General features: G+C 39.8%; 2 protein-coding genes across 3 annotated transcripts; both read right to left on the reverse strand.

Moving 5' to 3' along the window:
* Positions 1–733: 733 nt before the first annotated feature.
* polg2 (polymerase (DNA directed), gamma 2, accessory subunit) lies at positions 734–7,021 on the reverse strand. 2 transcript variants are annotated; one of them, XM_027133536.2, is made up of 8 exons: positions 6,441–7,020; positions 4,997–5,114; positions 4,568–4,673; positions 3,587–3,772; positions 3,181–3,321; positions 2,291–2,371; positions 1,097–1,197; positions 734–1,015 (listed from the first exon to the last, which is right to left on the reverse strand). In XM_027133536.2, exons 1-8 carry the CDS (start codon positions 6,916–6,918, stop codon positions 850–852), a joined length of 1,377 nt encoding a protein of 458 aa, XP_026989337.2. In that variant the 5' UTR covers positions 6,919–7,020; the 3' UTR covers positions 734–849. The 2 variants fall into 2 exon arrangements, with proteins under 2 accessions (XP_026989337.2, XP_026989339.2); XM_027133538.2 differs by lacking the exon at positions 734–1,015 and having other exon boundaries at positions 1,110–1,247; positions 6,441–7,021.
* Positions 7,022–8,076: 1,055 nt separating this feature from the next.
* LOC113634457 (probable ATP-dependent RNA helicase DDX5) lies at positions 8,077–16,702 on the reverse strand. The gene is made up of 13 exons (XM_027133428.2): positions 16,512–16,702; positions 14,365–14,536; positions 14,102–14,198; positions 13,821–13,954; positions 13,375–13,440; positions 12,757–12,898; positions 12,463–12,623; positions 12,181–12,353; positions 11,978–12,088; positions 11,473–11,534; positions 11,332–11,391; positions 9,356–9,577; positions 8,077–8,816 (listed from the first exon to the last, which is right to left on the reverse strand). Exons 1-13 carry the CDS (start codon positions 16,550–16,552, stop codon positions 8,428–8,430), a joined length of 1,830 nt encoding a protein of 609 aa, XP_026989229.1. The 5' UTR covers positions 16,553–16,702; the 3' UTR covers positions 8,077–8,427.
* Between the last annotated feature and the right edge of the window lie 34 nt (positions 16,703–16,736).

Below are 16,736 nucleotides of genomic sequence, written 5' to 3' on the forward strand. Positions count from 1 at the left end.
GTTGTTTATTTGTTTTCTAAAATAAGTCTGCCTGTATGACTGTCTTGTCCTTCGTAGTATGCTTTTTTTTTTTATTTTTATAAAGAGGGCGTTTTTCCAAGACCTCCAGAAACACGCCCTCTTTACGTCGTGGTAACGAAACCCCTGGAATTTAGTGAACGCCGTTAGACCATCGCGAGGAAAACGGAACGCTACCAGCCAATCACAGAGGAGGGGGTGGGGCTTGTGGAATGCTGAAGAAAAAACAAGCCACGTAAAATACACTTTATTGACTAAGTGGTATTTCACAGAGTTTGAAAAATAGATGGTCTGTTTTTGCACTTTGGCTTAGCTTTTCCCATGTTACGCATGACAGTGATGCAGCAGTGCTTTAGTCCTTTGACCTCCCTGTAAATGTACTACAGAAATCATACTAATACGCAATACTAAACCATCATGTAATTAAACTATGATGGTTTCACTATGATCTTTCCACTTTCACCATCGGCATTATTTCTGGAACTTTCCTTCACACATTCACCTCTACAAGGGTTTCCTCATTAAGACACACACTTTTGCATTTGTTTCAAAGCCCAAACAGCAAAATCTGGTGATCATTATTAATGTTTGAGATATTTTCTCCTATTAAACACCATTACATCATGTAATCTTGCAAACATGTTGTATCGGAGAAACACAAATGTAGCACCATCCAACAGTCACTCCAGAATTAAACACAACAAGAACACCAATATAAACACATTCACAGAAGAGCTTTCCTTTAATAACAAAGGTGTAACACTGATATCAAGTATCAAAGTAAGAATAATACATTTCTGGACCAAAGAGTCCGTCAAATCCAGTCATGGATCAGATGTTTTCAGCCTTCGATATGTATTTGAGAATAAACTCTCGGATCTCAGAGATGTGCATGGTCTCCCTGACGGTGGTATCACGGTTGCGGATCAACAGTAGCCCGTTCTCCAGGGTGTTCTCTCCGACCATCACCGTAAACAGCACGCCCATCTCGTCATACCTACACACAGCACCAAAGACACATGACTGACTTACAGTACCTCTGTAACGGGGTAAAGATCCTGTTAAGACAAGTTCTCACTTGGTGTGTAGTTTGTCCATGGAGGACTGCATGGTGTCCATGTATCCAGGCCATGCACTGATTCCCACTTCTAGGAGTTGGTGAAGCAGACCCTCACACACCTTGAGGAAGATATTTATAAGTCAGGACTCTGTTGGTTTTCTTGGGGCATCTTAGAGAGTAGAAATGGGTTTGAGCTCACCATTTACATTTTTGAGAATGTTTCCATTGTTTCATAACTTTTCTATGAAAACATTGTCCCTAATAGGCTAGATAAATACAGCAATACCTATAAATTCTTAAAGCTCTGAGTGTCTACTTCATAAGAGCTTCATATTAACCACATCTGTGGATTGTGACTTGACAAAGCCATTTAATGCTGAATGGGGACACATCAAAACAGGCACAAATTCCATTTTAACATTGTCCTAATGTTAGCTTAGACATTTATATTTGGCAGAAGCCTTTATCCAGAGTGACTTACATTTTTATCTCATGTTATACAATCGAGCAATTGAGGATTAAGGGCCTCGCTCAGGGGCCTAGCGGTGTCCACTTGGTGGACCACTAAGCTACCACATCCCCACATTAAATCAGCACTATTGTCAGAGCTGATGTTCTAGAAAATTACTCAACACCTTCTGGCGTATCAGATTGAGAGTTCATTAAGAAAGTAAGCAATATTCACTAGATTTGCTTTACATTTCTGGTGAGTTTCATCACTGGGTCAAAAGACAACGTGAGATCAACATGAGATCATAGTTACTGAAAAACCGACATCAGCCTTGTGATTTGTGAGGACATGTTTAGCCCCGCCCTCTAAAAATGGATAAACTGGTGTAGAAAATGTTGATTTTGAAAAATCACACATCGGCATAAGACAGATGAGGATGTTTTCATGAGAGATCTCTTCCTCATATTGTCTCAGGGAGATTCTCGTTGTCACCATCACATCCGGCTTGATCGTTAGAAATCACTTGATTTACATAATGAATTCTGTAAAGCTGCTTTGTGACAACGTTTGCTGTTAAAAGCACTATACAAATAAAACTGAACTGAATTAAATTTGTGAATCAAACAAACTTGAGTTGAAAGCAGACACTTTTTGCTGGGCTGACGATTCAAACAGTAGGTAATAACAGATTTATTCCAATGTTCGTATGTTCTGATTTGTAGACAGAGAATAGATGAAATGAAAGCTCTAGGATTTACTACCTGTCTGAGCTCAGAGGTGGAACCTTTGCCCATGTCCAGTGCTACTTTAACAGGAGCTAAAGTAGGATGTAGCTTCAAAACCTGTAGGAGACGGAGAAGAATCTGAGCAGGCAAGGAAACATACCCAATGCTGAAATATTCGATGCTTTCTGCTTGAAGCTGCAACATGTACTGTATAGAAAAATGCTATTGTGAGATACTTGCAGAAAACATTTCATTGGATTTGTGGAGAACCTGGAAAAACATTCCACATCTGTCCATTTATACAAGTCAATTTAAAACTATTTCCGTCTCGGTAAAGCCGGTGAAATTATCACACCTAAAGTTACTACCAGAGTTAAAGAACAAATCGTCACCAACATCCTCACAAGATTTCAGTCATTAGACTCTTGTTTAAATGAATGAAAGTAAAGAAACGATGTAATGTTTTCAAATGAACTGGATAGGATATTTTATCTAGTAGTTTTGAGTTGTCACATGTTCATTACAGAAGAGAAATTTGCAAATCTCAGTTGAAGAATTTTGAATCCGAGCACAAGGCCAGCCATGATACAGTGCCTTAAAGCAGAGAGAGTTAAGGGCCTTGTTCAAGGGCCCAATAATGGCGGCTTGGCAGTGCTGGGGCTTGAACCCCTGACCTTTTGATCAGAAAGCCAAAGCCTTAAGTGTTTAACTCCCCACTTTCCATAAACACAGTTGTTGACACATGATCATGTGTTAAACATGCTCTGGATTTCCATAAATCAGAATTCTGTGATTTGCGAGTCCTCGTGCTGCATCCTGTCCGTACACAAGACCTTGTGCTAATCTTCTAAGTAGCTATGACTACAGCAGCCTGCCAAATTCACTAAAGCAGAAATGTTATTAAATCACTTTGCAGCAAGATGTACCATTCTCTGATGAAGTCTCTGCTTGCTGTCCACTTTCTGGATGTCTTGTAAGGAGTTCAAAAGAACAGCCAGGGTTCCCCTGTCCATATTTGCACTGAGAGAGAGGACGTGAGGCACTACAACCTTCTTCCCGTCTCTGCACTGTAGGCAAATCGGACAAGCGTGAATTAGAAAGATTGCACGTGAATCGGCTTTCAATTTGAACGATTAAAATAATGTTTGTGCTCGATGCACTCGGCTAAAAAATAAATAAATAAATAAAAAGACCAAGCACTCAGACACTTTTGTTTGAAAAAAGTGTAAATCTTTGGGCATAAAAAACAGCAGGAATATTGCACACTTTGGTAAGGTTAAACAACCATGTAGGTCTAGATATGTATTCAGCAGGAAATGCAATCCCACTCACTTGTAGTTTATCTCGGTTGCCCAGGTGGCTCTTGAGCAGCTCTGCATCGCCGAGCATCCACAGTGTTTCCAGTGTCTCTGTGCCCCAGGGGAACTTATAGAGCACCTTCGCTCCACGGGACGCGCCGTCGATTAGCTCGTCATCCTGAACGTCACACACGTTGAAATCAGATGGACCTAAAGCAAACTGTAGGAAAGGCTGATTAACATTTAGATGTAGAGATAGAGGCTTTGTACCAAAAAGTATTAAAAAAAAATCCTCAAATAATAAAGGAAACCATCCTTTTCCTGTATTGCTTATCCTACACAGTTTCACAGGGAGCCTGAAGTCTATCCTAAGAGTGATGTGACATACGGCTAAGTACGGTGACCCATACTCAGAATTTGTTCTCTGCATTTGACCCATCCAAAGTGCACACACACAGCATGAACACACACCCGGAGCAGTGGGCAGCCATTTATGCTGCGGTGCCCAGGGAGCAGTTGGAGGGTTCGGTGACTTGCTCAAGGGCACCTCAGTCATGGCCGGCCCGAGACTCGAATCCACAACCTTAGGGTTAGGAGTCAGACTCTCTAACCATTACGCCATGACTTCCCCTAAGAGACTCAGGACACAATGTCGAGGAGACCTTGGATTGGGTACCAACCAATCCAGGACCCAATCTCCCACACACAAACGCACACACATTCACACACTATGGACAACTTAGAGATATCGATCAGCTTGCTTGTTTTTGGACGGCGGAAAGTTAGGGTGTTGCACTACTGATGCAAAGGTTGTGAGTTCAAATCTCACCATGCTGTCATTGCTGGGGCCTTCAGCAAGGCCGTTAACACTCAACTGCCCGGTGGTATAAATAAGATCAAATATAAGTTGCAATAAACAAATGCTGTAAACAAGTGTACAGGACTCATAACCCCAAGGTAAGTGCACTAACCACTAAGCTACCATGGTCTCCAACCAATATATCAAAGAGTTCACCTTTCTCCACCACTGTAGTCTCTGTCGTGTCCAGTAGTCGAGCCACTGCGAGGACGTCCGGGGGGAACAGAACCAAACCAGCGACGCCTCGGTCACCTCTGCAGAGCTATCACACGGCACAAGCAATCTGCTTTACATGATTACCAATGTGGTACTGGAATTTTATTTGCAGGAAACATTTAAGTCTTTGGATGACTGATTTCTCCTTCCACAAATAAAAAAAAAACCTACATCAACAGCTTAACTTTACAAAAATCTTTTTTAACCAAAGTGGCCCATGAGTCAAAGTCATGTGTCATTTGCACAGCTGGGAAATAAATAAATAAACAAACAAACTCAATCTTTGGTGAAATGAGGTTCAAACCCACACAATCATCTGGGCTGATTTTATATAACAATGATGATAAAAGTGAAAAGCTGAAACCTCACCAACCGATTGTATCAGTGCGGTCGTCCTCAGGCTGGTAACACAGACCCGTTTCAGCCAGACCAAACGGCAGCTTCCTGTTCATGAGCTCCAGGGACGGGATGTACTGTGCCAAAGCACCTGCCCGTCCCAAAGCAAAGAACAAAACATTCGACAAATCAGTGAGTTTAATGTTTTAAGAAGCAGAACTGCATTCTGTGAAAGCCATGCTAAATATTTCTTACTAGACAGTAATGCCTAGCTGAAGTATACACGCAATTCTGGATGAGATTTTTTAACTCTTTGCACATTTTGTAGTGTGATCACGTCCATATTTTCAGAATGAAACACGACTAGCTTTATCGTTGTTTATCGACGAAATGCCAGAACAATTTGCAAGCATTTAACGTTGTTTTAATCCATTAAAATGCACACACAATACTTTTAACTGTTTATAGCTTAAAAGCATTAAACTCCAATACACTCTCCGTTTATTGATGCTAATGTGGCAAGAAAATGTAGCTTGTCATGTTACTGAGAAACCAGAAAGTACTCACTCCCCCTGAAGATTCCAATATTCTTCTGTATATATTGTATAAACCTTCTTATTCAAAACATTAACAGGCCGAGGACACTGTGTTCAGTGGTAGACTGCTGTCTCTGTCATGCTCCACTACAAGACTGAGGAACTCTTTTGTCTCTGTGGCCAACAGAATGTACAACATCTCACGTGGCATTGTGGAAATGTACAAACAGGAGTTTTCCATTTGTATTTACTTGTCTGATTGCTGCTACTAGACATTTTACATGGGGGTTTACTGCATATGTTGCTACTGTAGGCTTGAATGTTCTCTGGGGGCAATAAAGTATCCATCTATTACTATATATCGAACATTAGTCTTCGTACATGCGACGCAACCAGCCTACGAGTCTCTGTGTCATCATATATGAAAACTTTAACAATAACAACTGAGATCCTGTTGTTCCATATTACAGATTCATTACAGGTTCTAACTGTCATCATGTGGTAGCCTAGTGGTTAAGATGTTGGGCTACCAATCAGAAGGTTGTGAGTTCAATTCCTATGTCCACCAAGCTGCCACTGCTGGGCCCCTGAGCAAGGCCCTTAACCCTACATTTGCTCAGTTGAATAAAAAAAGAGATAAAATGCAAGTCGCTCTGGATAAGGGCGTCTGCTAAATGCTGTAAATATAAATGTCATTAGGTGATATTAGAAATGACATAAGACTGGGATTTTCACCTCATTATTCAACTCTTTATGGGCTGGATCAGGTCAGTATAACAAGTTGGATGAAAATATAAAGATATATCAAGACTTTTGTTAATGTTATTGTATCATCTGACCTAAATACTGTATTGTAATGAAAGCAGATAACTATGTGGGTTGTTTCAACTTTAAACATAAAGGAAATGTGTCCTCTATATGAGCTGCTTTCCTTCACACACCTTGTAGGAGACTGGTCCTAAAAGGTTTCCTCTGTCTAAGAAGCTCACACACTCTTACACCCAGCTGCTCTTTAGTCAAATCCGTTTGTTTGAACAGATCCTCAACGTCTCCTGCACCATTGTCTCCTACCCCATAAAGGGTACTTATCCCAAACACCTGAGGTCTTGATCTAACCACAGAAGACCACCACTGCTCCAGCAGGTTCCTCTTGATATCCACTCCTAAGGGTCCATACGCACAGGATCGGCCTCTGAGTAAAGACACAGCATGATTGTCTTCTGGAGGGATAAAGAACCGCCGCTGGAACAGCTGTATCATGCCACTGGTTGGATCAGATCCTCCTCCTCCTCCTCCTCCTCCTCCATCGCTGCTCTTACTGAAGTGTTTATAGAACTGCAGCAGCTCAAGAAGGGGAGAAATGTTCGAATTCACACGACTGGAAACAAAAAGTCGCTTTCTGATACAGTAAGTGAGCATTGTAGAGTCACGTCAGAGCGCGCGAGGACCTTTTAAATCGACCGATGTTTTCATAACTTTACACGTGGAAACAGCGACCCGGAAATATTAGATGACTTCCGGATAAGCAGGCGTTAGTATTGTTGGGACTTTTATTTTATTTATTTTATATATCATATTTACGTTATTACATATACGTACGTTATTACAAATACGTGTATATATATATATATATATATATATATATATATATATATATATATATATATATATATAAAAATATACGTGTTGTCAATATACAAGTGCACGAGCTTATTATGTGGTTAAATGTCGCCATCTATCGGAGGTATGTTGCCACTTCAGCTTCGTGTGTTAAAAGTCTTTCACCTATCCCTAGTATAATCATTTAAAAACTTAGACATATATTTGCAATGTGTTGTTTGTGTATGTGTTAATGCAACATTAACAAGTGGGTCTTGTCTGTTGTAGCTAAACAATTCTGCTTAGAGTGTCACTGGGTCGTGTGGCATGGAAACTATTGTGAAAAAAATATTCCAATGTTTTCCTTAAACATAATATGAAAAATAAAAAAATCCATTCGAATGCAATTAAAAAAAAAGTGTCTTATTGATCTTTTGAGGTAATAAATTTCTGTCTAGGTTTGGAGTCGCCAGGTCACATGGCATGGAGCTATTGTAAAAAGAAATGCATTATTTAATTATTCAATATCTGTGGAATCTCATAAATAACTCTGAGGTGAAATTAGTTTTGTGCACACTGTGCAATCTTAAAAAAGGTAGGTTCAAGAAAAAGTCCCAAAGGTTCAGCAGTTTCTTAAATACATCTATTCTATTGTATTGTCTATTCTATATATATATATAATTATTTAAAAAAAAAAAGAAAAGGATCATTCCAGTATGGAAATGTAATATATGCTTCCAGTAATATAAACCTCACAACACAGACATCATGGATACAAGTTCAACTTAAATCTAATGATGGAGAAGTTTGTTATAACAGCTTGTTAATCACATGACTTGGAGCATGAGAGTCCTGTATGCAATGGAACATAAAATTGCTCAATTATCTTTAGATATTACTCAAAGTAAATGTCAAGATGTGAAGCAGACATCAAGTTGGACATGACTTAAGCACAAAGAGCACAAATAAACAAAAACATTTTTCTTTACTGCTTTATTATGAGGGTCCATGCGTGGCCCTCGCATCAAAGTGTAAACATTTAACAGTGAAGATACACTGAAATCAAAAAATAATATACATTACCTAGTAAAAATAAATTACTGAGGAATGTAACAAAACAAGGACAAATAAAGGAGGTGACGTAAGTGCAGCTATCTCTCAGCCACAACAAGATCACTTGGACTCAGAGTCGGTTGGGTGCAGCACTAATTAAACAGGCCTCCAACCTCATGATAAGCAAAAGAAACAGTACAAAGTTTAATCGTAATAATATAATCATAATAAACAAGACTGAGTTACTTCAGTATCTATGTTTTGTTTCATTCTAGGCTACTGGGGAAAAGCAGGAGGCATGGGGTAGGGCACCATAGGCTGTGGAGGCTGTTGGGGGGGTTGAGGGGGGTTAAAGGGGAATGGAGGGTGGTTCATTCCATTTTGGGCTGGCACCTGGTTCCCCTGGAATGGCTGGTTCTGGAAGTTCTGGTTTCCGAAAGCATTTGGGTTTCCCCCACTGTTGTAGCTGTTGTTACTGTAGTTACCGCTGCTACCGTTGGTTTTGTTGTAGCCGCCGCCATAACTGCCGTTCTGTGCTTTGGGGCCACTACTGTAACCCCGGTCACCTTCTCTATCCCTATAGCTACCAAAATCTCTCCTACCCCCACTGGAATAGCGGTCCCGACGGTCATCCTTGTAGCTACCCCGGCCACCTCTGGAACGCCCTGCAAGAGGACAAAAGTAACACAGTGAGCTCAAATACAAACGGATGAATGAAAGGTAGCTGTGAAACTAACCAAATGGTACAGCAGGTCACATGCTCTAGTCTGATTTTGTCAGTAGGTGCGGATTCATTTTCTTAAACAAGTAACTAACAGTAGCTTCCATCGCATGGTTTATTTTATTACACACATTCTAATTTGTTGTGGTTTCATTGGTTAGAAGTTCATTAGCCAATTCACTTTTACGCTATATGAGGATACATTATAAGCTCCAAGCATGAAGAGAGAAAAACATGTAATTGTTTAAATGATGAATTTCTCTGTAAAAAGGCATTTTATTGGTTTTTATTTAATTTCTTCCTTTTGCAAATGTTCACGTCACTAAATATAACTATAAAAAGAAAAAGGTTTAATTTATTAATAAATGAAGCCCTATTATTGCTGTGGTTTAAAAGGGAAGCAAAGATATCGGAAATTAACTCTGCTTGTCATCATGAGGTGTCAAAAAAAGACAAATCATTGATGATTTTAGTGATTTTTACCTCCTCGGTCCTCTGCCATCTGGAGCAGTTTGGGGTTGATGGCTTGATTGGCCTCGCGCAGGACCGAGATCAGGTCGTTGGCCTGTTTCATGTTGTTGGGTGTAAAGAAGGTGTAGGCTGTGCCCGTTTTCTGACTGCGGGCCGTGCGGCCAATTCGGTGGATATAGTCCTCAGAGGAGTTAGGGTAGTCATAATTGATGACAAATTTCACATCCTCCACATCTGTAAAGTGTTGCAGTGTGGCAAAAAAAAAAAAAATGTGGCGACAATTTTTTTTGTACACCACAGCCGCCACACCGAAAAAAACACAAGTTAGCAAAGACAGCAAAGAAATTAGAGAATTACTGGATACTTAGCCGGGCTGGAAAAAAACAGGAAAGTGTTAAGGCACAAATCCTAGAATATATAAAAATCATAACTGTCTCAGTGGGAACACTACCATGGGAAGAGAGAAAGGATGCACACTCCATTTACTTTAATCCCAAAATTAAAAAAAAAAAAAAAAGAGAAGAGAAAAACAAAAAGAAACAGAAAACAGACCTAAAATCACCATCCACCTCCCTCCCTCTTTTTGTTTATCAAACCATGAGAATAAACATCTTACCATTAAGGAGTATGCATTCACTAGTCCTTTCCCAATGCAGCAAACTCCCCACAAATTGTCAAGTGACATCCAGGTGCTTCTAACGCAGTAGGGCCACTATGTGCACTCTTGCCTCCTCGTGTGCCGACACAGGACCGTTCGGCTTGGCTTTTTCCCCCCTGCTCTATAGGTCCTTTTTTTTTTTTTTTTTTTTTTTAGGGTTTTGCCCCCTTTCAGCACACTCATAAGAAGCTCGCTAATAAAGGCCACACTGCTGTCTTGCCCAGACCAAACAGACCGTGGCTAACGTGAGGGGACCCAAAAGAGCCATAAGTACAAAAACGAAGGGGGAAAACAGTGTTGCTTAGTTGCTTCCTTCCCCCCCACTCTGTTTGAAGTTATTAATGAGCGACCGCAAAATCCCTCATCACAGTCTCGTCTAGGCAAGATGCTCCCAGAAGCCAGTGTTCACTTGAGAAAATGTCTCTCGTTGGCAGGTCTCGACATGACTTTTTGAAAAGAATGAAAAATGCAGGCGAGGGAGGAACTTCAAATCGTGGAATTGTATAGTCATTGCTGTCGATTTATTCTCTTTGAGGATTTTTTTTCCCCCTAAAATTCAAACGTTCTGCTCCACTGTCTACAGGTGTCCCAGAGCCCATTTATACATGTGCCAGTCTCACCAATTGAGATACAGGAAGTTGAAAAACTGCTCTCTCCATTCCATGAACACCAGCGCTATGAGTCAGGAAAAAAGAAATTGACTAAACGTCTAATTAGTGCTTGTACTCTTCCATGCTTCGAGAAGGATCTTTCCAAATCTCAAACAAGTGCCTACTTGCCATACAACGCTTTTACAAACTGCATGCAAGGCATAAACAAACAGCTTCAAGCTTTATTTCGTTGGTAGTTTGAGATAGAAAGATGGGCGATCAACCGTTAACAAAACGTGTATTGGGTATAGATAATCCATGGACAGAGAACAGGTGTGTATTATTAAAACTAGGTTATCATAGCCAAGGCTTAGCCACACTGCCTTATTGAAGGTTACTGGCACACAGAGCTGAGCTCGGACATTTTTGTTTAAACAAATTTCACCTGTCTAAGCGACTGGGTGGCCGCCAGTCGCTCACTTCCACTTCTCCTTCCCCCTCTGCCGGCCTTGGGGCTTGTCATGCCTAGGCCCTGCCACAAAGACTGCACCTTTAGGTGAGAAAAACTCAGAATGCATAGAGAAGAAGTTAAAGAAAGCAAAAATCACTTTCTTTAAAAGTGAAACAATGTGTTTTTTTTTCCTTGGGGTTTTGTGTAAAGAAAAAAAAAAAAAAAAGGAAAAAAAAAAAAAGGAAAAAAGAGTCGACAAAAAGACAATGCCATCTCCAGAAATACTGACCTAATCCACGAGAGGCCACATCTGTCGCGATGAGGATGCATGCTTTACCATACTTGAACTCTACAAAAGGGAAGGAGGAGGATTATTTGAGGAAGGATGATAACCATGTGCTGAGCACTTAGTGACCCGTACACGTCTTACCGTTCAGGACCCAGTCTCGCTCCTGCTGACTTTTATCTCCATGAATTCCCATGGCAGGCCATCTGGAAAACAGTGCACTCTCACATCAGGCTCAAGGTCAAAAACTGATTTTTTTTTTATAATATTGTTATAATGTTATAATATTGATCATCATTTACACTTTTTTCAATTAAATGTTTATTCTATTGTCAATTCAGTTGGAACTGCATAATATAAATACATCGTCATGCTTATTGTCGTTTATTTATTTTCTCTAGTCTTATGGGCACTTTCATACAGGCCAACTCATTTACTAGTATGAATGAAGTAAAATATTATATTATGTTAACACGGTAATCTCTTACAGTATATTTAATAAATGGTCAACATGATTATTGAAAGAAATGAGTACCTTCAAATAATTTATGAAATACAAGACACACCATGATTTAAAAGCAACCATAGTAATAAATAGCCTGTAATTTTCACAACAGCCTGGAAACAGAGAAATGAGCAAACTGAATACCCGTCTCTCCTCATCCTCCGGGTTAGTTCATCACACCGTCGTTTGGTCTCTACAAAGATGATGGTCTTATTCTCCTTCTCACTCATGATCTCCTCTAGCAAGCGGATTAGTCTGATTAGGGAAAGAAATTTTGCAGTCATGTTTTTATAATGCAGCTGATATATATATTTTAAAAAAAAAAAAAAAAAAAAAAACCCACTTACTTGTCATCCTTTTCTCCATCATTACAGACATCAACAATTTGCAGGATGTTGTGATTGGCACTGAGCTGCAGAGCTCCAACATTGATTTGAACGTACTCCTTCAGGAAATCTTCTGCCAGTTGACGCACCTCTTTGGGCCAAGTGGCGCTCCACATCAGTGTCTGCCTGTCAGGCTGTGGATGAGAGAAACAAACAAAAAAGATTCAATCACAACGTTTTCTTTACCATCAAGCAAAAATAAGAAATTGCATTACTCGAAGGAGGCACGGACTTCACACTTACACGGATCTGATCTACAATTTTTCGGATCTGTGGTTCGAAGCCCATGTCCAGCATGCGGTCAGCCTCGTCAAGCACCAGGTAAGTGCAGCGTTGCAGGTTGGTCTTTCCTGCCTCCAGGAAGTCGATCAGACGACCAGGTGTGGCAATGCAGATCTCAACACCTGAAGGACAACAATTGCATGATTGAACCTACGATACCCTAAAGCGCTTAAATATGTTTTCATTTCAATATGTACAAACAGTAAGAACAAAACAGAAACTAGTGTAACTGTAAAAGGTGAAAGACTGTTCTACCTCTCTCAAGGTCTCGAATCTGGGGTCCTTTAGGAGCTCCTCCGTAGATGCAGGTGGACTTTAGGCGAGAGGCTCGTCCATACTCTGCAGCAACTTGCTGCACCTGCTGAGCCAGCTCACGAGTGGGGGCAAGCACCAGGCACTGAAAAAGGCAATAAGGGAACAAGGGTCAAGCACAGAACAACCCAACCTAAACTAACTAACTGCTGGGAGTCCAACTTCAATCCTGTAGAGGCATAGTCCAGCAGTTTGGTGGCCTTAATTCACTAGTTAATACTAGATCATGAAGTGTGGTAGGAGTCAGATTGCTCGAGATTAGAATCCGGTACCTGTTGTTTAATGATTATATGGGGGAAAAAAGAAGGCTATGGGAAGTTTGTGGCTCCTGCCATGTGTGAGTCCAAATCATAAGACTACTGGAGAGCCAATGTTCAGCAATACTCCAAAGTCTTAAATTTAATAACGGAAATTAAAAGTGCATACAGCAGATGAATAAATGGAAGAGGAAAAACCTCCAATGTCATAACTCCAATCTCGGTGACTTACTAACTAAATACATACTAACTAAATGTCCTGAAAGAACAAAAGTGCAAGACTAGGGACTCGTCAAGAACTCACAATCGGCCCATCTCCGTGCTCGAGGAACGGCTGGTGGTTAATGTGCACAATGGCTGGTAACAGGTACTGTCAAGACAAAAAAAATAATAATTTGTTCACTTTGTTTGTCTGCAATTATGACAAAGACAAGTCAGGTTTTTATTTTAAGTATCAGAACAATGGCATTTTACAGGCATCAAAGTAACAGAAACCGGGTTATGGGGGGTCATGTGTGAGTACAGGAATGTTAAGATTTTGGATTACAAAATTTTCTATTGTGGAATAAGAGCATTTCCAGAACAAATAATAATCTCTATTGCAGATGAACCAGTATATTTTAAACTTGTATTTGATTATACAAATCTTGAAGATATTTTTAGTAACTTAATATTTAGCTCAATTCAGGCTTTACCAGAACCTTGAATAAACCCAGAAAACTGCAGATGTGAATATTTCAGATGACTTACGGCCAAGGTTTTTCCAGAGCCTGTCTGGGCGATGCCGACCATGTCTTTTCCGCTTAGAGCTAGTGGCCACCCTTGAGCTTGAATGGGAGTGGGCTCAGACCATGTCTGCTTATTGATTACGTCCATTACATAATCTGTAATATAAATACACTGTGTTAGAAATCTCTCGTTAATGCTAGTGCAGAGAACTGCATCAATATCTTGGGGGAGTATGCCAACTGCTTTATTAGAAGTACAAGCAGAGACATTTTATGGTATATAGAAAAATATCAGATACTAACTTGGGAAGGTGGCTTCATGAAATTTAATAATAGGCTTTGGACAATCTCTGCCTTTGACTGTGACTTCTTTTGCCCGCCGATACTGTTCTACCTCTTGCTGTTTTTTCAAGAAACAAAAATAACTGGTTAGATTTGACACAAGGTGAAAGACTCACTCATTCAAATAAAACTGATACAGTGAAATGATGGCACAATTTGAGAAATTTCCCCATTGTGGGACAAATAAAGGTATATCTGAATAAACAATTAAAAGACAGACTAACCGTTGACCTCCTGGTGACATCAGGATGCTCTTTATAGAAGTTTTTCTCAAATTTAGGAAGCTTGTCAAGGTTCCAGTGCCGTTTGCGTAGTCTGTCGCCGGGATTACCAAATTTTCCGGATGGAGGAGGGCCACTGCGGCCTCCACCGAATCGGGGAGCACTGCTGCCATAACTGTAGTAGATAGCAAATAATAGGTCTGTTATGTTCTTGTGTCACAGTTAGTAATGGTGTATGATTGGACAGCTACCTCACTGGAGACTTTCAAAATACCAATTAGGATACATTTCTCTCATCAAATTCCTTACTCTAGTGTTCCTCAGTCATTTTGTATCCGGAAACAGTACTAAAAAATTTGCAACCGTCTCATCATATCTAAAATCAAACCACAACAACCTCTGTATTTCCAAGAAGGGGAAGCAGATTGCACTGAAAACCCTTTGGCTGTGCTACAATTATAAACGTTATGTTGTTTCCTCTGTCCCGAACATCTAACGTTCTCGTAGTTGACAGTCACGTAACACACAGAAAAGCATGGAGGAGAATAAAACAAAAAGAATTATCTAATTTTGGTTTAGCAACACAGCCTTACCTCACAGCCACTCTACTTATAGCTAACAACAACAATGTGATATATACTGACAGTGGAAGAGATCTTGTAGAAAAATCTTTTTCTGTTGTCAGTGAACATTGTTTTCTTTACTGCAAACCGTCTAAAAGTTCTATGTTTTTCCCATTAAGAACTACTTTCACCAAACTCTAGGCATGTTGGACAGGTCAGTTTTCTTCAATCCAATTGCAGATTCCCAATGTACTGTTTATTTCGCATTTCTTCAGACGTGCATATATCATTGGAGGAGATATATATGTGTAATATCTCCTCCAATGATCACGTCTTTCCTCTGGACGCCATGTTTAAACATACACACCACTGCACGGCATGTGTGCGCGCAAAGTATTTTTAAATCCGATCCAAAAAGGCCACCTTTTTCCCTATTTACCGGATTACTTAAAATACACCAACCCATTTCAATCCGACCAAAATTTCAGTCAGATTGTACTCAATCAATTCAGCTGAAGTTTGCTTTTGCTTTTCTATGTGATTTGCTATCAATACCAGTAGGCACAAATTACTCAATTTCAGGAAAGTACTGGATGTCCAGGAAAGTTGAATTCCGCATGCATTCACAAGTCACTCTGGCGGTCAGGTAACATAAAGGAGGACATGGGTTGTCATGTGTGAGCTTTAGGAGGTTTTTCTGTGGGAATTTAATGTGTGTTATGACACAGTTGTTGGATTTGGGCCAAATAATCAGATTTTATGTTGACATGTTAAAAACTCATTTTCTAAGCAATTCTAATGCAAAATAAAGGCCATTTCTGAGGTCTTCTAAAAAAAACAAAACAAAAAAACAAAAAAACAACAACAAAATTTTAGTGCCTGGAATACACGTTTGCACAAAATATATAAAAGGTGACGCGGAAAGAACATCTATAACCTAAATATGTGTGTGTAAGTCTTGGGATGTTACTGTTATTTATTTTGCGTGTGGTTCTGGATACACTGCTGTAAATCTGCTTGTAAAACACACTTGTGTGGCGCATTGTGTCCTCGCTGCCATTTTAATCCTGACCAGAGCAAGAACAAAGCCAAGACGAGCCGGCATTTTGAAAACACATTCACGGCTGTAATGCAAACGGATCTCCACTTGGTATTCAAGTGCACTTCTTATGAGTCAGTAAACAACCGAATTGGGGCCTATGTAGTGATATATTTATACAAAACCGAGCCATTCAGGATTCGTCCATGTTTCGTCCATATACTGACCTCATGAAAAAAACTGCCCTAAAAACAAAAGCATTAAGGGTCTAAATGTCAGTTTTTTAAACATTAAAACCTTAATATGATTTTTTTTAAAAAAGCAAAAAAAAAAAAAAAAAAAAAAAGCAATTAAATTGAATCGAAAAACACGCAAATTAATAATTAGTAAGCAAACTAGATGCTGGATAACGTTGTTAGGCGACTTGCACAAATGTTAAACGTTATTATATCTTGAGTTATTTTTTTTTATTCTTAAACACAAACACGATATTTAACGGATAGCCGAATTTCCTGCTTTAAAACCCGAGCGTTAAGATGTGAACTTACCCTCTGTCTCTTCCGCGGTCTCTGTCTGAATATCCAGGCATGGTTAAAGTTTCAATAGAAAAAAAATACAGTAGAAAATATATTATTTACTTCGTCAGTCCTTTTCCGACCGACTATAAAATGGCTTCTGTAAAATACCGGCCGGGTGGAAAAAAAACAAACGTTATCAGACACTACAGAATAACATGCACATGCTGTATCAATCCGCCGAGCACGGAACTACTT

This window comes from Tachysurus fulvidraco, chromosome 5, assembly GCF_022655615.1.
Source record: "Tachysurus fulvidraco isolate hzauxx_2018 chromosome 5, HZAU_PFXX_2.0, whole genome shotgun sequence".
Taxonomy (NCBI): Eukaryota; Metazoa; Chordata; class Actinopteri; order Siluriformes; family Bagridae; genus Tachysurus; species Tachysurus fulvidraco.